General features: G+C 34.0%; 1 protein-coding gene across 6 annotated transcripts in view; it reads right to left on the bottom strand.

The window, feature by feature from the left end:
- VPS13A (vacuolar protein sorting 13 homolog A) overlaps positions 1-21,713 on the bottom strand; it is a 236,902-nt gene that overhangs the window by 118,630 nt on the left and 96,559 nt on the right. For all 6 annotated transcript variants that reach the window (XM_082694455.1, XM_082694452.1, XM_082694453.1 and 3 more), the window contains exons 24-31: positions 17,234-17,315; positions 15,668-15,822; positions 15,126-15,282; positions 4,256-4,335; positions 2,777-2,836; positions 2,414-2,567; positions 1,601-1,717; positions 1,419-1,522 (exon numbers count right to left, since the gene is read on the bottom strand). In XM_082694455.1, coding sequence (XP_082550581.1) covers positions 1,419-1,522; positions 1,601-1,717; positions 2,414-2,567; positions 2,777-2,836; positions 4,256-4,335; positions 15,126-15,282; positions 15,668-15,822; positions 17,234-17,315 — 909 coding nt within the window. The remainder of the gene's footprint in view (positions 1-1,418; positions 1,523-1,600; positions 1,718-2,413; positions 2,568-2,776; positions 2,837-4,255; positions 4,336-15,125; positions 15,283-15,667; positions 15,823-17,233; positions 17,316-21,713) is intronic.

The raw sequence follows: 21,713 nt of genomic DNA, 5'->3' as shown, positions 1-21,713 counted from the left end.
CTCATATGACTTTTAGTAGATGGGTTTATTTATGTGAGCTTTACTTCCTAGACAAGGAAAATAAAACAGATAATGTAGTTCTTAAATGCTTTAGTACTTTGTTTTTTTCTTAAATAAAAGCAATAGAAGCATATTAAAACCACGGCTTCTGGAAAATTTCTTGCTCCTTATTACTATGGACCATGTACATTTGATGGTTTGGCACTCTTGCTATCTCATGCTAGTAAGCCATAAGAAGAAAATATAATGAGTAAGAATTTTTATTTACAATAAAAATCAGGTCATCACTGTATTTCATTGGTATTATTGCCTAAGCCTATTCATTTATTTCCTTTCACACCCCAGACTCTAACTTCGTGACTCAAGAGGCACCTTACTTAGCCTTTTCTAATCCTACTATTTGATGTTCTGTTCACTTTCTTAAATATACCATCTTACCTAGAGGCTCCAATGTACAAAAATTAGCCATCCAACTCTACAACAGTCTCTGGACCAAGAACCATACCCATCTTACACAAAGTACTAATACCTGCCCCTTGACCACTAGCCTTCCAGTTCAAAGGATTCTGTTAAAACTGTGAACCACTATACCACTATAAGCACCCATAAAATAAACTTAAAAAATAATCTTATCTGTTCAGTCTGACTTCATAACCTCTGCTGTTGAAAGCTGAAATGCATCACAAGGTTCACAGTATTTGAAGGTAAGAACAAAAAGGAAAAAAAAAAATGAAAAAGGCAATTTACTAACTGCCCCTCCTCAGCCCCCAACTCTGTTTAAGGAGCATTATGTAAACTTATTTATGAGATTCTTAATCCTCATTTTACAAAAAAGAAACAATTTCAATTTAGGTCACTCACTGCCAAGGAACAGAGCTAAGATACAAACCCAATTATGCCAAACTCCAAAACCCATCCACTTAATAAGCCACATCACTAAATTCTGATAACTAATTTATACCTATGATCAATGTTTAAGGACAAGCATATTTATTTATTTTTTATTTTTTTATTTTTTCTGTTAGGACCCTTGGGTTTTTATTTTTTTTTTTTTACTTTATTTGATTTTTTATTTTTTTATAAACATGTATTTTTATCCCCAGGGGTACAGGTCTGTGAATCGCCAGGTTTACACACTTCACAGCACTCACCAAAGTACATACCCTCCCCAATGTCCATAACCCCATCCCCCTTCTCCCAACCCCCCTCCCCCCAGCAACCCTCAGTTTGTTTTGTGAGATTAAGAGTCACTTATGGTTTGTCTCCCTCCCAATCCCATCTTGTTTCATTGATTCTTCTCCTACCCACTTAAGCCCCCAAGTCCTCATATCAGGGAGATCATATGATAGTTGTCTTTCTCTGCTTAAGGACAAGCATATTTAATGAGGTACTACTAAGTAATAGAAACAAATTCACACCTTTTTGTACACAGCTGTCTTATCAGAATCCAAAACAATTATATTCCTTAGCTTTGCATTAATTTCAGTCGCAGCAGGCCTCATAATAATCTCAGAATCAAGCCCTAAGGGAATATAAGGAAGATTAGATGGCTTTCTTTCATTTAGTAGTTCTGAATTTATTTTTTCTCAAATTTCATTACCTTCAATCTTAATTTCAGCAATGTTACGTTTCTGATCTTGAATAAAGATCTGTAAACAAGATAATTCTGCTAAAATCTGCAAGGTAATAATATCCTCGTTCTTGGGTAGTTTTAAAGCTGCAAAAAAAAAAATTGTAAAACATAAGGAAAAAGTTTAGTAGTTACCTCACCACCCTTATAAAGTAACTGAAGTAGAAAAAAAAAAATACTAAAGGAAAATCTCATTTGCCATTCCACTGAAAGCAAGCAAGATATTGCCTACTTAATTAGGAATTCTTAAAAAAAAAACAAAAAAACAATCAAACCTAACAAAAACAAGGCCAAACTAATCAGACAAAACAAAAACGTTCCTACATGAGAATATCATTTGAAACTAAAAAATTATAGTTATAAAATAACAAATCAATTGAGAGACAATGATTATGATGTAATACTTCTCACTGTCAAACCTGCAACTTCTCATTACTTAAAAAATATTTCATTCAAAAACACACTCTGAAATGATTCAAATTTTCTTAGTTCCATTCTTCTAATCTAAAATTATGATATTAAATTCATGATTTTAATTCAAATCAAATCCTAGCACTGCATAATATCTTGACTAAAGAGTAATACGGCAAATAAAAGCCACATTTTCTTAACTGGTAATCACTTTAAGTATCATTTTCTAAAATTTACCTGGTATATAATAATCTTTCTAGATATTAATCTAGGCAATAGAATTCTGAAGCCAATATTATGCATGAATAATAAAGCAAAGGCTAATTATTGATCCACACGGTAAAAAACTTTGAAGCTGAATTTTAAACATACACATTTTTTTAATGACCTCTCCTTTGTCTTCAGTCTCTGCAACAGACACTGGGGCTGGTTTTTCTTCCAATTGTGGAAGTATATTATTAAAATAATTTATTGTATTCAGAAGTGCTTCGGTATGCAAATGAATATCCAAAGAGGAAAAATTCACCTAAAGAACAAAGCTGATTTTAGTAATTGGTCAATAAATACTTGTTTGCTGCTCAGAATAACTATTGTTTGTGGTATAAAAGACAGAATTTATAATATTCCATTTTTATCTTCAAGGATCATACAGTTCTAGTTATAAAACAGTTTTCATAATATATTTACTTAGAAATACCGTATCTAATTAAAAAATAAATAATTATTCACTCATACCTTAATCAGTTGCAGAGCATTGTTGTAAGCACTTTTCAAGTTGGGTAGATTCTTTTCAGCCTATCCAAAGAGAAAAAAAAGCAAATCTGTTCAAGTTTCTCAGAAAGACATTACAACTCCATAGGGCCTTCATTATTCTTCCTCTGTGGGACAGAATTGTTTATCAAGTGTCCAAATACAGTGCATTATCTTTAGATCTAGAATGATTTTGTCATATAAAAGCTATTTAATGCATAAACAAAACCCCTAAAATATCTAGATCAATAATAGTAAAAATGGTCTTAAAAGCAATAAAATACTCTTTAAGCATCGCTATTATGATAAAGTATTTTTTTTTTAAGATTTATTTATTTTAGAGAGAGAACACATGTGACGGTGGGGAGGGGGAGAGGGAGAGAGAAACCTGAGCAGACTCCTCACTGAGACTGGAGCTCCATGTGGGGCCTGATCTCAAGACCCTGAGAACATGACTTGAGCCGAAACAGAGTCCAACACTTATCTGACTGTGCCACCCAGGCGCCCTATGATAAAGTAATTATTAAATTAATATGGCACTTTCATAAAAATAGGTCAATGAAAATATGCTATAAAGCTTAAGTAAACCCTAGTACATATAAAAACTTAATGAAAGATGAAATGAGTATTATAAATCAATAGAAAAGGAATAGAATCATTGAAACCAGGAAAATGAGGAAACTTCGGGTAACAGGCAAATCAAATGAAATTGTATTATGTCATAATAAATTCCATCAAGATTAAAAGGTTTGGGGGCGCCTGGGTGGCTCAGTGGGTTAAGCCGTTGCCTTCGGCTCAGGTCATGATCTCAGGGTCCTGGGATCGAGTCCCGCATTGGGCTCTCTGCTCAGCAGGGGGTCTGCTTCCTCCTCTCTCTCTCTGCCTGCCTCTCTGCCTACTTGTGATCTCTCTCTGTCAAATAAATAAATAAAATCTTAAAAAAAAAAAAAAAAAGATTAAAAGGTTTGGATTTTGGCGCACCTGGGTGGCTCAGTCAGTTAAGCCTCCAACTCTTGATTTCAACTCAGGTCATGATTTCAGGGTCATGAGATCAAGCCCAGCTTCAGGCTCCACACTCAGTGGGGAGTCGGCTTGAGATTCTCTCTCCTCCTCTCTTTGTCTCTCTCCCCCATCCCGTGCTCCAAATGCAGGCTCCCTCTCTCTCTTAGAAAATGAGACTTAAAAAAAAGTCTCGGTTTTTAGGTTTGGCTTCTTTTTTGTTTTGGTTTGGGTTTTTGGGGTTATCTGATGGAGGGGGGAAAAAACTCCAAACTTCATGTCATTTCTACTTAGAACACAGGCTTATTTTTATTTATATTTTTATAAATTAAAATTTATTAGGATGACATAACAAGAAAGCCTTAAAGTTTAGAAAACACATCACCATGAAGATTACGCTGAATCTAACTTCTAAAACTTAGTTACATTACAGAAGTACATTTACCATACAAAGGAAGCACTTACCTTCACATATTCCAAGGTTAGCAGATCTTCCATAGTATTATCCAGTGTTGTAATCAAATAAATTGGTTTCTTGTTTGCACCTAAAAATGATTTTTAAAAATTACTTTCATATAAAAATAATGGAAAATAAATATCAGCAACAATAATAAAAAAAGAATTTCCTGAATCAGTTCTGGGCCTTGAATTCTACCTTACCCAAGTGAGGTCCCTCCTCCTTTATTTTAAACTCTCAATCTGTAATTTCTCCCCACAATTTCCTACCCATCTCCTATGCCACAATGTGAAACAGTCTTATCCTTCTAAATTTTGATCGGAAGTAAGGTTAAAAATAAAAAGCAGCAATCAGTTAAAGAAAAAAGCGAGTAATTATTATGAACAATGAAAGGCCATGAAGAGAATTGTGGCCTTGAGTCACAGAAATGCCTATAAAGAAAATCATCGATGCCCTGAAAGCCCATTATTTTTCAAAAGACAGATCAGGTATGTGATAAGAAACTAAGTTTTCTGTATATTAGTTTAAATTAGAATAAACTCCATTGTCATATAATTTACTAGTTGTATTCTTGCTTCTGACCAAAACTTCAGAAAACAGTAGGAAAACTACTATAAAACAGCATTTTGTATAAGGACTTTAAAACTATCACCACCAAATTATTTATGGCTATTCTAAATCAGTATCTAGATAGTGGAAGAAAGGACTACAAATCAATCATAATACTTTTGAGGAAAAAAAATACAACATATTCCACAGAATCTTCCAGATTTAAAACTTCATTAGCTATTAAGCCAGCTTTCTACTTCAGATGCTACTTGCATTTCAAACTGTAAAAAAAGGTCCTGAATTTTCTCACACATTTATTTATCCACAGAACTATTTACTGATCATTTACAAGAAACTATGCTATTCACTTCCTCCCACTCCCACTAAAAAAAAAAAAAAAAAAAGCAAAAATATTACAGAAATAGGTGCAGAGGCAACTGTGTATCAGTATTCTGTAAGCTAGGGTTTTCTTATCCTGCCCTCTTGGGAAACAAACAAAAAATAAGTATAATTGAAAATGGCTATAATACTTCTGGATTACTGGAGAGCACTATCAAATTGGTTCACTTTCTTTCCAATCACAGGAGCAAACGGTTTCTTGATGCTAAAAAGCATAATAAAGTTAAAACTCTGTATCTGTTGTGTATACTGGTTTTCTCAGCAGAAGATAATCATAATGAAGTCGACCACACTCAAGTTCTCAAGGGCCACAGAACAAGTGTAAATATGGAACTGAAATGTGTAAGTCATATCCAATGATTAAGCTTCCAGATAGCAATACTTAATTTACTTTTCTAAATACCAAGACCATATTCAATCCAGGGCTCAAAAAAGGGAGGGCGGTTTTCAGGATAGTAGTTAACTGACAGCTTTGCCTGTGAGTGAGTTCCCAGAGAGGATGGCCCTCTTAAATCTTGAGATAAGCATATTCTCTGCCTTTCTTAATTCCCATAAATAGTAGCTGGGATAAATTTTTATGTTTAGTTTAGTTCTGTGATTCCCTCATATTGAGTCCCTCAATCTACTGGAGGAAAAAAATCCGACATGAGTTTAAAGTATTTTACAAAATAGCTTCCATTTAAAACTTGATTCACTTACAAACATTAAGAAGCTAATCATCAAAAGAACATCAGATTCTATGACAGCCAGAGTGCTTTTATACACATGTAAGCAGAATACATTTTTTTAAAAGTGAGCTCTACACCATCAGGGGGTTTGAACTCACAACCCTGAGATCAAAAGCCATATACACCCTATGAAGTGAGCCCGTCAATTAATCCAGATTTACATGGTCTCAAAAATAAATGGAAAGCACTACTACCTTTAATTTTTTTTAAAGCCAGCTTATATTAATAATCCCTTTGGACATCAATGGTCTAAGTACATCAATTAAAAAATGCAGATTGCCACAGTGGACCAAAAGAAACAAGACCCAACTATATACTGTCTATAAGAAACACACTTTAAGGGGCGCCTGGGTGGCTCAAAGGGTTAAGCCACTGCCTTCGGCTTGGGTCATGATCTCAGGGTTCTGGGATCGAGTCCCGCATCGGGCTCTCTGCTCAGCAGGGAGCCTACCTCCTCTTTTCTCTCTGTCTACCTCTCTGCCTACTTGTGATCTCTGTCAAACAAATAAATAAAATCTTAAAAGAAAGAAAGGAAGGAAGGAAGAAAGAAAGAAACAAAGAAACAAACAAACAAACAAACAAACATACTTTAAGGGGTGCCTGGGTGGCTCAAAGGGTTAGGCATCTGCCTTTGGCTCAGGTCATGATCTCCAGGTCCTGGGATTGAGGCAAACATCAGGCTCCTGGCTGGCTCAGCGGGAAGCCTGCTTCCCCTCTCCCTCTGCCTCTACTCCTACCTATCTCCCTGCTTGTGTGCTCTCTCTCACAAATGAATAAATAACACACACACTTTAAATATAAAGACACATATACACTGAAAGCAAACGGATGGAGAAAAATACTGCAGGTAAATACTAATAAAAAGAAAGCAGAGATAGCTACGTTAATTTTCAGAAAGAGCAGACTCCAAAGCAAGAAAAACTGTAAGGGATAATGAAAGGTATTATATAATGATAAAGGGGTCAATTCTCCATGAATACACAACTATCCTTAAGTTGTATGCATCTTAACAACCAAGCGTCAAAGTATGTGAGGCAAAACAAAACACTGAGTACTGAAAGGAGAAACAGACGAATCCACTGTCATAGTTAAAAACTTCAATATCCCCCATCAGAAATGGACAGATCCAGCAGACAAAAATATCAGTAAGGACATAGTTGAACTTGATAATAACACCATTAGTCAATGGGATATAATGGATATCTATAGACTACTCCATCCAACAACAAACAGCAGAATACATCTTCTTGTGCTCCCATGGACTAATCAGCAAGATAGGCCACATTCTGGGCCATAAAGCACACCTTATTGAATTTTAAAAAGTAAAAAAATCAATGGAACTACAAATCATTAAGAAATATAGCTGGAAAATTCCAAAATATTTGGAGAACAAACACTTTTAATAATACATGGGTAAAAGAAGAAATCTCAAAAGAAATTTAAAAACATTAGAAGTAAGTATGGGGGCGCCTGGGTGGCTCAATGGGTTAAAGCCTCTGCCTTCAGCTCAGGTCATGATCTCAGGGTCCTGGGATCCAGCCCGAGCCCGCATCAGGCTCTCTGCTCAGCATCAGGCTCTCTGCTCAGCAGGAAGCCTGCTTCCCTGCCTCTCTCTTTGTCTGCCTCTCTGCCTACTTGTGATCTCTTTCTGTCAAATAAATAAAATCTTAAAAAAAAAAAAAAGTAAGTATGAACACAGACCTTAACAAAAGTTGTGGGCTATATATAGTAAAAGCACTGCTTAGAAGGATATATAACATTGAATGTATATGTTAGAAAATAAGATATAAATCAATAACTTCAAAGCTTTCACCTTAGAAAACTAGAAAAAAAGAGCAAAATAAATCCAAAGTAAGCAAAAGAAATAATAAAAAGTATATAAAAATCAAGGAAACTGAAAAAAAATCATGAGAAAAATTAAGGAAACCAAAAAATTTCTTTGAAAAGATCAAAAAAATTGATAGGCCTTTATTCAGGTTAACTAAGAAAAAAGGAGGACATAGATTACTAATATTAGAAATAAGAGAGGAGAAATAATGGTAACATCAAAAGGATAGTTAAAAGAATACTATGAACAATTATGTCCACAAAGGTGATAACCTAATGAAATGTACCAATTCTTTGAAACAGATACAATCTGACAAATTTTCACAAGGACAGAAAATCTAAATAGGTTCATATCTATTACAGGAATCAAGTCAATAACTAATAACCTTCCAGAAAAGAAAGCACCATGCCCAGATGGGTTCAGTGGTGAATCCTAATTAACCTTTAAGGAAAATTTTACCAATTCTATACAACCCCTTTCAGAGGACACAAACAGAAGGAGTACTTGCTAACTCATTCTACTAAGTCAGAATTACCCTAATACCAAAACAAACACAAAGGCATTCCAAAAAAAAAAAAAAAAATAGGTAAACTGCAGGCAAGTAACCCTCATTAACACAGATACAACAGCTACTACACACACACACACACACACACACACACACACACAGAACTGATTCCAACCAAGTGTAAAAAGAAATGTGTTCCATGACCAAGTAAAATTTATCCCAAACTGCAAGACTGGCTCAACATTTGAAAATCAACTGATGTACTCTATGACATCTATAGGCTACAGAGGAAAAAACAATATGATCATTTAAACAGATGCAGAAAAAGCATATGACAATATCCAACAACCATTCATGATAAAAACTCTCAGTAAACTAGGAATAAAGGACTTCCTAACTTGATAAAGATTATCTTCTAAAAACCTGCAGCTAACTACATACTTAACTGTGAGAAACTCGAGGTTTTCACGCTAAGAACAAGGTAAGATGCCCTTTCCTTTTTACTGATTTTTCAGTATCATTACTGTGTCTGCAAAAACTTTAAGAATTAAAGGTATTTCTCTTATTTTTGCAAAACAAGACATAAAACTTTGTTCACACATGACATGATCATCTGTGTAAAAACTGTGGAAGAAGCAACAACAAAAAACCCTCAATAGAACCAATAAGCCATTAAATCAAGGTTGTAAGATACAAGGTTAATTAACAAGTCAAAGGCTTTCCTATATACCCAAACTGGCAAAGGAGAATTTGGAATTGAAAACACAATACCACTTACATTATCACTTATACAGTTTTGATGATGGAAAAAACGGATACCCACAGGAGGGAGAAAAAAAAAAAGTAGCTACACAGGGATTATACCCTTTACAAAAATCAACTCAAAATGGACCACAGATCTAAATGTAAAATGCAGAACTAGAAGACTTCAAGAAGATAACCTAAGAGAATATCTAGATACCCTCATTTGATAATAACTCTTTAGAGGCAAGCCAAGAGGATCCATGGAAAAAAAAAAAAAATCTCGTAACTTGGAGTTCGTTAAAATTAAAAATCCTGTTCTGTGAAGAAAAATGCTAATAAAATGAAAAGACCAGCCACAGATTAGAAAATATTTGCAAAAGACACATATATTTTGTTATACAAAATATACAAAGAACTCTTATACTCAAGAAATAAACAAACACCACTGAAACAACAGACCAAATACCTTAACAAACAACTCACCAAAGAAGATCTACAGAAGCCAAATCAGCATATGAAAAAGATGATCTATACAGATCATCAAGGAAATGCAAATTTTAAAAAACCAATGAGATACCACTTCATACCTTATTGGGATGCTCAAAATCAAAGAGACAAACATCAAATATTAGTGAGGAGAATATGAAGCAACAGGAACTCTCAGTCATTGCTGATGAGAATGCTAAAAGGTATAGACCCCTTGAAGACAGCCTGATTGTTCCTCACAAAACTAAATGTATTATTCTCATATAACCCAACAGTGATGTTCTTTGGTATTTACCAAAGCAGTTGAAAAGTTATGCCCACACAAAAACCTTCATACAGACGTTTATTGAACCTTTATTCAGAACTCTCAAAACCTGTGTACAACCAAGACGTCCTTCAGTAGGTGAATGGAAAAACAAACTGTGGTACAACATACAATGAAACATTATTCAGTACTAAGAAGTAAGCTGTTGAGTAATGAGAAGATAGAGAAATAAATACATATTACTAACTGAAAAAAGTCATTCTGAAAGGCTGTATATAGTATGATCCCAGCTACATGACATTCCAGGAAAAGGATAAACTATAGATACAGTAAAAAAACTCAGTGGTTGCCAGGAGGAGCAGCAGGACAGGAAAGGATGAAGAGGTGGAATACAGAAGATTTTTAAAGCACTGGAACCACTGCACATGGTAATACAATGCTCCATACATGTCATTATACATGTGTCCAAAACCCTTTGAATTCATAGCACTAAGATGAACCCTAACATAAACTATGGACATGGGGTGTACTGTGTCAATGTACATGACCTGCAACAAGTGTCCTCCTCTGGTGGCGGATGTTATAATGGGAGAGGTTATGCACGTGAAAGTACAGAGGGAAATCCCTATACCTAAACTGCTCAACCGCACTGTAAATAAAAAATTGCTCCAAAAATAGTTAACTAATATTTTTTAATGTCATTTCAAATCATATACAATGTTCTTCTGTTATAAGAAAAGCTTTAGAAAATTAAAAATTAACCTACTATATCAGTTCTCTTTTTTTAAATTAAGTCATACATAACGTATTAGCTTCAGGTATAAAAACAGAATGATTCAATATTTGTATATATTAAGAAATGAGCATCACAATTATCTAGTTAAATATCTGTCCTCAAACATAGCTACAATTTTATTTTTCCTTGTGATGAGGACTTTCAAGATTTACTATCAGTAGCTTTCAAATAAGCAATTTGGTATGTTAACTATAACCACTATGTTATACTTTATATCCTCCTGATTTATAACTGGAAATTTTTTCCTATCTCTTGGATCCCCTTCACCCATGCCTACTGAACTTTCCCTGCCCCCTGCCTCTGGCAATCACCAATCTTCTATTTACCTATCAGCTTGGATTTTTTTTTTTTTAATATTCCACATATAAGTCAGATCAGATGGTATCTTTCTCTGACTTATTTCACTTAGCATAATGTTCTCAAGGTCCATGAATGTTGTCACAAATGGCAAGATTTCATTCTTTTTTATGGCTGAATAGAATTCTGTTGTGTGTTTTTTTATATGTGTGAATAAAGATTTCCCATCTTTTAGGTGTTCACTCATTGATTGCGCTTAGGCTGTTCCCACATCTTGGCTATTACAAACAGTGCTGCAATGAACATGGAGTACATTTATCTTTTCAAGCTAGTGTTTTCATTTTCTTTGGGAAAATACCTAGAAGTGGAATTGTTAGATCATATGATATTCTACTTTTAATTTTTGAGGAACGTACACACTGTCTTCTATAATGTTTGCACTAATTTACACTTACAATAGTACACAAGGGTTTCCTTTTCTCCATAGCTTCACCCACACTTGTTAGTTCTTGTCTTTTTGATGATACCCACTCTGATATGTATGAGGTCATATCTCATTGTGGTTTCAAACAGCAGTTCCCCCAATAAATAGTGATATCAGCACCTTTTCATATACCTGTTAACCACCTTAATGTTTGGGGGGAAAATGTCTATTCAGACCCTCTGCCCTTTTTTTTTTTAATTGAATTGGTTTTCTGCTTATTGAGTTGCAGAAATTCTTTACATATTTTAGGTATTAACCATTGATCAGATTTGTGATTTGCATGCATCTTCTCCCATTCAGTAGGAATGGTTCAATTGGTTCATGGCTTCCTTACCTATGCAGAAGATTTTTGGTCTAATGTAGTCCTACTTGTTTATTCTTTTCTTTGCATCTGGAATCAGACCCAAATAATCAACACAAGACTAAGGTAAAGGCACTTACTGCCTATATTTAATTCCAGGAGTTTTCTGGTTTCAGGCCTTCCATTAAGCCTTTATTTCATTTTAATTTTTGTGGATTATGTAAGATAGTAGTCATAGTCCAGTTTCATTGTTTTGCATATGGCTTCCCAGTTTTCCTAGAATCAATTTAGAGTTTTTTCTATTTCTGTGCAAAATGTCATTGAAATTTAGATAGGGATTGCATTGAATTTGTAGATTTGCTTTGGATAACATGAACACTTTACCATGTTAATTAATCCAATCCATAAGCACAGACTACCTATTTGTCTTGATTTTTTTTCATCACTCTTATAATTTTCAGTATATAGGTCTTTCACTTCCTTAATTTTATTCTTATGCATTTTATTTTTTTGATGGAATTGCAAATTGTTGGATTGTTTTCTTAACTTCTCCCTCTCATAGTGTATAGAAACCCAAAAGAATTGTGTATTTTGCTATCCAACAACATCACTGAATTTACTGATTAGATCTAAGAGCATCTTGGTGGAATCCTTAAGGTTTCCTATATATAATATCATGTCACCTGCAAATAGTGACAGTTTTACAAAGATCTACAAAGAATTACTGCAGATATTGACAATTTTTACCAGTCAACAAAGAAATCAAAAGAAAAAATATTAAAAATACCTTGGACCAATAAGAACATAAATACGATATACCAAAATTTATGAAATGCAACAAAAGTATTTCTAAGAGGGCAAAGAACAGCAACGCCTACCTCTTGAAACAAACTCAAACAATCTAACTTTATACCTCAAAGAACTAGAAAAAGAACTGAAATACCAAATTAGAAAGAAATAACATATCAGAGCAGAAATAAAGGCAATAGAAACTAAAAAAAAAAAAAGGTGAAAAGGTCAGTATAACTAAGAGCTGGATCCTTTCAAAGATAGCAAAATGCACAAACCCTTAGCTAGATTCACCAAGAAAAAAAAAGGTGGGCTTAAATAAAATCAGGCATGAGAAAGGAGACATTACAATTAATAACCAAATAAATACAAAAGGTCATTGAGAAACAAAAACTGAGGGTTTTAGAGGGGAGGAGGGTTCGTGGATGGGTTAGCCTGGTGATGAGTATTAAAGACAGCATGTATTGCACTGAGCACTCGGTGTTATATGCAATGAATCAGGGAGCTTTACATCAAAAACTAATGATGCACTGTATAGTGACTAATGTAACATAATAAAAAAAAATGAAGACAGGTTTCAAAGTTAAAAAATAAAGTATAGGTTTGAATAAAAAAAAAAGAAATCTGGTTTAGATTACAATATTAAACATATAAACTTTTAATATTTAACTTAATATTAAAACATATATATGTGTGTGTATATATATATATATATATATATATAACTGAGCTCAGGAAGTAAAGCATTGTATAGTTAACTTTTTATTTGGAATTAATTTCAAATTTACAGAAAAAATTGCATGAATGAAAATAATTAAGAAAAATAAAAAGAAGTGGATAAATTCCTAGAAACATATAACCTTTCAAGAAATAAAAAACACACATAGACCAATTATTTATAAAGAAATTGAATCAGTGGGCGCCTGGGTGGCTCAGTGGGTTAAGCCGCTGCCTTCGGCTCGGGTCTTGATCTCAGGGTCCTGGGATCGAGGCCCGCATCGGGCTCTCTGCTCAGCAGGGAGCCTGCTTCCCTATCTCTCTCTCTGCCTGCCTCTCCATCTACTTGTGATTTCTCTCTGTCGAATAAATAAATAAAATCTTTAAAAAAAAAAAAAGAAAGAAAGAAATTGAATCAGTAATCAAAAGCCTCCCAAAAAACAAAAGTCCAGGACCAGACAGCTTTACTGATGAATACTCCCAAATATTAAATGAAGAATACTAAGCTTAATGAAATGTTTCTGAAAAATAGGAAGAAAGACAAACTCATTTACAAGTCAAGCTCTACCCTAGTACCAAATCCAGACACAGGCCAATTGATTTTAGATGAACATAGATGCAAAAATCCTCAACAAAATATAAGCACAATAAATTCAACAATACACTGAAAGGATCATACACCATAAGTAAGCAGGATGGTTCCTGCTTACTTACATTCCAAGGATGGTTCAACATCCACAAACCTATCAATGTGATAGCCTGTGTTAACAAAATGAAGTATAAAAATATTATGATCTCAATGGATGAAGAAAAGCATTTGATAAAATTCAACATCCAATTACATAAAAACTTTCAACAAAGTGGGTAGAGAGGGAACATTCCTCAACGTAGTAAAGACCACATATAACAGGCCCATAGCTAACATCCGATGCAATGGTAAAAGTTGGAAGCTTTTATTCTAAATCAGGAATAAGACATGGGTGCCTACTCTTGTCACTTTTATTCAACATAGTACTGGAAGTTCCTAGCCAGAGCAATTAGGTCAGAAAAAGAAATAAAGGCATTCACATTAGAAACAAATTATCTAAATCATTCCAACAATAGTCTTACAAGAATAAACCCCAAAATATAAAGGAATATACATAATACCCTCTCCTAAATGCCTAACAAAGTAAATGGATATACTATCCAAGGTATAATAAAATATATCCATTCTGATTATGGGACATAAAATGTTTATAGTAGACAAAATAATGTTGTGCCCTGAGACCCAAGGACATCCATGTTATGTCTGCCTAAACCTGAGAATATGTTACCTTATATAGCAAAAGGGTCTTTGCAAAGGCAATTAGGTAAAGAGGAAATTAGCTTGGACTGAGATCAGAGATGACAACATGAGAAGGATCTATCACCCTGTACTGGTTCTGAGATATAGAGAACCCAATGCAAGGACTTAGGCCTGTGGGGGTTAAGGCCAGTCCTTACCTGTTAGTAGCAGGAAGCAGACTTACACCACACAGAAATGAGTTTTGGAAACAACTGAATAAGCGAGGAAATGGATCTTCCCCTAGATTCTCCATATAGGAACTCTAATTGGCACCTTGATTTTTACCTGTTAAGACTTACGTCAAATTTCTGACTAACAGAATAACAGATAACAAATTTTTGTGGTTGGAAGACACTCAGTCTGTGGTAAATTGTTACATTATCAATAGGAAACTAATCCAGCATTGTAGTATTGAGTTAGATTTAAAATTAAACCAGGTCTATTTTATTTTCCTTTATGAAAAGGAATCTTCATTTTGTCTTTGATCTACCTTTATAGATTTCCAAGTAAAAGATAAAAATAGACAACCAATTCATAATATAGTATTTCTTTGAGGATGTTTTAATAAATGTACTGATTTAAAGCCTAGAGAATTTTAAACTCTCTAGTAGGGAGTCAAACAATAAAAGTTTATTACTTTAAGAAAATTGAGATGCTTACCAAAGTATTCTGGGCATTTTAGGCAGAACTCTTTCAAAAAGGCATTCGCTTTCAAATCAAATGTTCTAAATTCCACATCTGTGCCCAACCCTAAAACATCAACCTCTACCACAGGTAGTTCACAATCTCCAACAAGGTGATAAAACTGAATCAAAACCTAGAGAAAAAAGAAAAAAGAAACTACCACTACCAAAATAAAAAATTATTTATGTAGATGGTGGCTATAAATGGAGATATAAGGTATTTATATGATCTGTACTTAAAATTTAGGAAAGATTTTATATCACACATACATATACAATTATGTTGTACAAACTATTTTTAATAAATATGTATAATAACCATAACATATGATCTAAACCTCTAATCTGTGATTAAGAAAATTAATCTTCAGAGAAAAGAAAGGAAAAATCACCGAGCAACATTTGGATTCAGCTTAAACTGGATGAAACAGGAGTACATGTTAGTAAAGAGACAATATAAATACGGTGAATAGCAGCAATGACAATTTAAAGCCGTATTAATTTCACCATGGTACATACCTCTGGCACTTCAAATCTTATTTTACACTGAATCATATTTTTTGAACAATACAGCTTTTGAAACTTCTTCGGCTGATAACTTTGAAGTTCAGAGGGAGATTGAGGAGGTTCATCCAAGGGACTACACGGTGCATCGAAAAATTCTTCCTCTGAATCTAAATATTGTAGAACATTATTTAAGTCAATAATCAAAATGACTGACTTAATAACATTTTTATAATTTTTCTGAGATAAATATGAATACTAATACATTAGCAATCTAAATAGTTCAAGACCCTGAGGTCATGATCTGAGCTGAAATCAAAGTTGGATGCTCAACTGACTGAGTCACCCAGGTGCCCTGCAAAAGAAAAGTTTATAGCAAATGCCAATGCCAATGATTATATGCAACATGAATTTTCAAAGTAATATACTAATTTGCTTGTTCTACCTGGGTAACAAAAATAGGGCTGAGTTACAAAGTCTGCAATATTAAAAGCACAAAGCAGACCCTGAGGTTTGGATGAAGAAATGGCGATCAATCACGGTTTCATTCATGGATATGTGTATGTGCGTGTGTGCGTATGTGTGTCTGTGTATGTATACACACATATATATACAATAGATTTCTAGAATTTGCTACTAAAAACAACTCCAAAACTAGTAAAATCATTAAAAGAAGATTTAAAGGAAACTAAAACTACCTGAAGTATATATCCCTAATGACCAAAAACTGAATTTAGGGCAGAAGATCTCACAAACATTTCCTTCCCGCCCCTTACCCACACAGAAAGAAAAATGTTCTCTAGAAAACTGAAGATTGACATGGTAACTTCAGCTACTTAAGATTAAGCAATTTTTAAGGCCTTAAAAATAGGCTTTGGGGACGCCTGGGTGGCTCAGTTGGTTAAGCCGCTGCCTTCAGCTCAGGTCATGATCCCAGCGTCCTGGGATCGAGTCCCACATCAGGCTCCTTGCTCTGCAGGGAGCCTGCTTCTCCCTCTGACTCTGCCTTCCACTCTGTCTGCCTGTGCTCGCTCTCGCTCGCTCTCTCTCTGACAAATAAATAAAATCTTAAAAAAAAAAAAATAGGCTTAAAAAAATTCTTTCCAATGTGGCCACAGAAAGCAGGTATCTGGTGTCAAAATATTTACCACTTTTCACATGTGAATGTAGGTATTAAGGCCTGACTTTTTTTTGTTGTTTAATAATGTAAGAGGAAAATATAAAAATAAAACTAAAATTTTACTATGACAAGATTCCCCAAATAACTAAGCAACATTATAAATTATATAATCCATAGCATTTCATAGGGGCTCCTAGCTCAAAGAAAGACAAAGAAGATTAATTTACTAGTCGATTTTGTGAGATCATGAGATTTACTTTTATTTACCAAAAAATTCTTGCTGCAAAAGCGACTTTAAGGAATATCCCACTTCTATTATCTTAAAGGAATTTTAGTGTAAATTTCTGGAAAACATATACATATCTGCTATTGCCTGCAATTTTTTAATATAGTCTCAAAATGAAAATTATATTCATAATACACTTTAGTTCAGAAAACTTCCTAAACCAGTTTCATTTTACCATCATCAACACATGGAAGTTCCAAGAAAGGAAGCATTTTCTGTGAAATCTGTGTTGTTCCCACAGAGGTGGACCTTTGCATCTGGAAGAAAAGTAATTCACTGTTAATTAACACAAAGATTTTTATTCAAAGTCCTAAGACAGTTTTGATAATAAAAAAAAAAAACCCACTTTGAACTAAGAAAAAAAATCCAGTCTGAATTAGGAAAGTAAATTTTAAAATATAGATTTCAAGAAGTGGTTTTACAATTTCAAGGCTAAATAAAAATCACAGAACTATTATATTAATTTTCTTGTTGACAGGCTTCAAGTAGGAAAAGATCTTAGATACAATGTTAACTCAGTGTCTCACTAAATAAGAAAACCTATCAGGACATTCACAGGAAATAACCAATCCCAATATTTTAAACCTACAGAGATATGAAGTTCTCAGTTTTACTTTTCATTTTTTGAAAAACATTTCATTAAATTGACTTTTTTACTGCTTGGAGAAATATAGCACATAAAAACATAAAACGCAATGTGATAAAATAATAAGACATACCTGAATCTTCTACCCAGACCAAAAACTAAGAAAAACATTCTAAGCAGCAGTATACCATACCTAGAAGCATCTCATGTGATTCTCCTCGATTATATTCCCTACAACTGATCACAACTTCACTTTAATTTACTTATTTTTATGTCCTACTAATAATTCTCTAACATTCTTTAACATTCTTTATCCTGTTTCTTTCTAAACTGTACCAAAAAGGAGTATCTTAAATATTCTAAGACATTCTTCTACAAAACAATGTTTAAATTTTACACATAATTGATCGCTCATTCTCACTACCTTACTATACTGCATATTTGCAATACTTATTTGCCCACTACACTGTTGATAAATATTTGTATTATTTACAGATTTTTTGCTTTTACTCATAGTGCTACCATAAGCATCCTTGAACATGTCTCCAGATTATATAACAACTCCAGAAATCTAGTTATTTCAAAATCATTTTTTGAAAGAACTAATACATTTCCCCCACTTATTTCGGTTGGCATCTTTTTATGATATCAAATATATCTTAACCATGTATTATAGTGTACATTTATATCCAAGGTTTATTCTACTTCATTGATCTATGTGTCTATTCCCATACCAAACAAACCACTTTAATAAAATAGCTATAAAATAAACCTTGAAATCAAATATTAGAAAACCTCGAATATTATTCTTATCTAAAATTGTTTTGGCTAGAATTATAAAGGCAACCTAAGTTTCCATCAATAGATGAATGGATAAAGATGTGGTATGTATGGGCAATACAGTATTATTCAACTATAAAGAAGAATGAAATCTTGCCATTTGCAACAAGATGGATGGATCTAGAGAGTACGGTCCTAAGTGAAATAAGCCAGAGAAAGAAATACCACGTAATTTCACTCCCATGAGGAATTTAAGAAACAAACAAAGGAAAAGAGAGAGACAAACCAAAAAACTGACTTTTATTTACAGAGGACAAACAGATGGTTATAATGGCAAGGGTGGCTTTGAAATAGATGAAAGGGGTTAAGAGTACACTTATCTTGAAGAACACAAAGTAATATAGGGAAGTGCTGAATCACTGTATTGTACACCTGAAATGAATGTAAACTATGTATGTTAACTATGTTTATGTATGTTATGTTAACATACACAGCATACATTGTGTATGTTAACTATGTTATGTTATGTTAACTATGTTAACTATGCTGGAATTCACATTAAAAATAATAAATTGTTTTGGCTAATATGTGTCCTTTACATTACTGTATATACTTTCATAATTAGCTTGTTAATTTCCAGAAGAGAAATCTTCCATATTCTGATTAAGGTGGTGAGAAATTAGAGAGTTTGAAGACTGCCAACTCCATGAGGTCAGGCCTTCACTCCTTTGATTATGCATATCATTCCAATGTTTAGGTTTTCTTTGTTTACAGAAATGTTCTGCAGTTTAAGGTTTACAGGTCTTGTACTTCTATTGTTAATTTTTTCTTAAGTATTCAGTCCTTTTTAATGTTGTTATGAATGGAATATTTTTCACTTTTAGAAACAATTATTTACATTGATAAAGTATCTTGCAAACTTGCTATTTTTAGTGATATTTTTCTACATTCCTTAGGGCTTTCTGCATAAATGATCATTTCATCTGCAAATAAAGACAGTTTTACTTTTTCTTCCTAATCCTGTCTTTCTCTTGATTTCTTTGCAGAAACTAGAACATTCACTATCAACTTGAATAGAGGTGGTGAGAAAAGGTATTCTTGAACTATTCTAGATCTTACAGGGAAAGCATCCGCGTCTTTTTCAAATTAAAAACAGTATTAGCTACAGGATTTTCCTGTATGTCCTTTATGAGGAAGAAACTCTTCTATTCCCAATTTAAGAGTTTTTATCATCAGGGCACCTGGGTGGCCCAGGGGGTTAAACATCCTATGGTCCTGGGAACAAGCCCACAGTCAAGTTCTCTGGTCAGGAGGAGTCTGCTTCTCTCTACCTCTCCCTCTTCTCCGCTTGTGTTCTCTCTCTCTCAAATTGTTTAAAGAAGTTTTTACCATCAATAATTGTTGGGTTTTGTCAATACTTTTTCCTCATTTATTGAGATGATCATAACTTTTTCTCCTTTATTCCATGAATATGATTAATAACCCTGACTGGTGAGTCATTTTTGTTTTCATAAGGTAAATATATTTGATTATAATATATCATACTATTTGGCTGTAGTATTTTTTAAGGATTTTTTTTATCTATGCTAATGAGCATACACGTTTATAGTTTTCTCATAATTTCTTTGTCTGATTACAAAACATGACAATCTATGCAAAGAAACACATAAGAACGGCCTATAACAGAGATAAAATTAGCAAGCACAGTTCAGGAGGAAGTAAGGCGCTAGACTTACTAAAAAAGACTTTTTTTTAATGCCTCAAATATGCTCAGAATGCTAAAAAGGACCATGGAGAAAGAGCTAAAGGAAATTCCAACAATGATGTCATAACAAATAGAAATGAGGGTGGCTCAGTCAGTTAATGCCTGTCTTTGGCTTCAGGTCATGATTCCAGGGTCCTGGGATGGAGTCCTACAAATCAGCCCTGCATTCAGTTCCTGCTCAGTAGGGGCCTGCTTCTCCTGATCCCTTTGCTGCTCCCCCCACTTTTGCTGTGACAAATAAATAAAATCTTAAAAAAGAAAAAAGAAAACATTATTGAAGAGAGAAATTTTAAGAAGAACTCAAGGAGAAATTCTGGATCTGAAAAGAGCTAGCTAATAAATGAATGAGATATCCTTATGGATCCTAAAGTCATCTGAAGGTTAGGAACAACCTTACTTCCACATATTCAACACCTTGGATGAAACCAATTCCTTGACAGAGAAAATCTTACAAAGCTTATGCAAGAATAAACAGATACGGTCCAGCAAAAACGAAACAATTTCAAAGTCTTTCAATAAAGAAACTCTATGCACAGATGGCTTCACTAGTATTTAAGATAGAAACAGTATCTACTCTTTACAAAATATCTTGTAAAGTCAGAGAAGGAAACTTTTTCCAATTCATTTGACAAGGCTGGACTTTCTCTGATATCATATGCAACACCTAATAAGTAGAAACCATGATCATGTATGACCATAAATCCAAAAATCCTTAACAAAAAATTAGCAAATAAATCCAACACTGTACTAAAAGGATAATATATCATGAACAAATGAGGCTTACATTAGGAATGCAAGGCTAGTTCAACATTCAAGAATCAACGTAATCTATCATATTAAAAGAATAAAGAAGAAAACTGTATGATTACAACCGATACAGCAAAAGCATTCCATAAAATGCTACAAATATTCCTGATACAAATAAAACTATTAGCTAACTAGGAATAAAAGAATACCTCCCTCAATCTAGGAAATAAGATGGAAAAACTGACAGCTATTATCATACCTAATAAGATAAGGCTAGGGGTGCTTGGGTGGCTCAGTGGGTTAAAGCCTCTGCCTTTGGCTCAGGCCAGGATCCCAGGATCAAGCCCCACATCAGGCTTCCCACCCCCCACCGAGCCACCTGCTTCTCTGCCTACTTGTGATCTCTGCCTGTCAAATAAATTTTAAAAACCTTTTAATTAAAAAAAAAAAAAGATAAGATTAATACACTCCTGCCACATAGCGGAATGACCCACTGAAACCAAGAAAGTGGAACCATTTTAGAAATCCAGGAGGGAACTTTAGCCCCCAAAACCCATACCTGTTGAGCCCATGTTGGTAATGGCACCACTGTGGATCTCAGACTAGCTTTCAAGATTATTCTTTTCCCTTTTACTGAAGAATAAAGCACATTCCCAGCTGGATGGCCTACTGTCCTACCCTGTAGTATCCCAGAACTACAAGGGATTTTCTTCATTTTGTCCTAACTCTGCCCTCTTTAGTCTAAGCTGGTAGTACTTCAGCTGGTAGAGCCCCATC

The sequence above is a fragment of the Mustela nivalis genome (genome assembly GCF_964662115.1).
Source record: "Mustela nivalis genome assembly, chromosome: 13".
Classification (NCBI taxonomy): domain Eukaryota; kingdom Metazoa; phylum Chordata; class Mammalia; order Carnivora; family Mustelidae; genus Mustela; species Mustela nivalis.
This window is presented reverse-complemented; position numbering and strand designations above follow the sequence as displayed.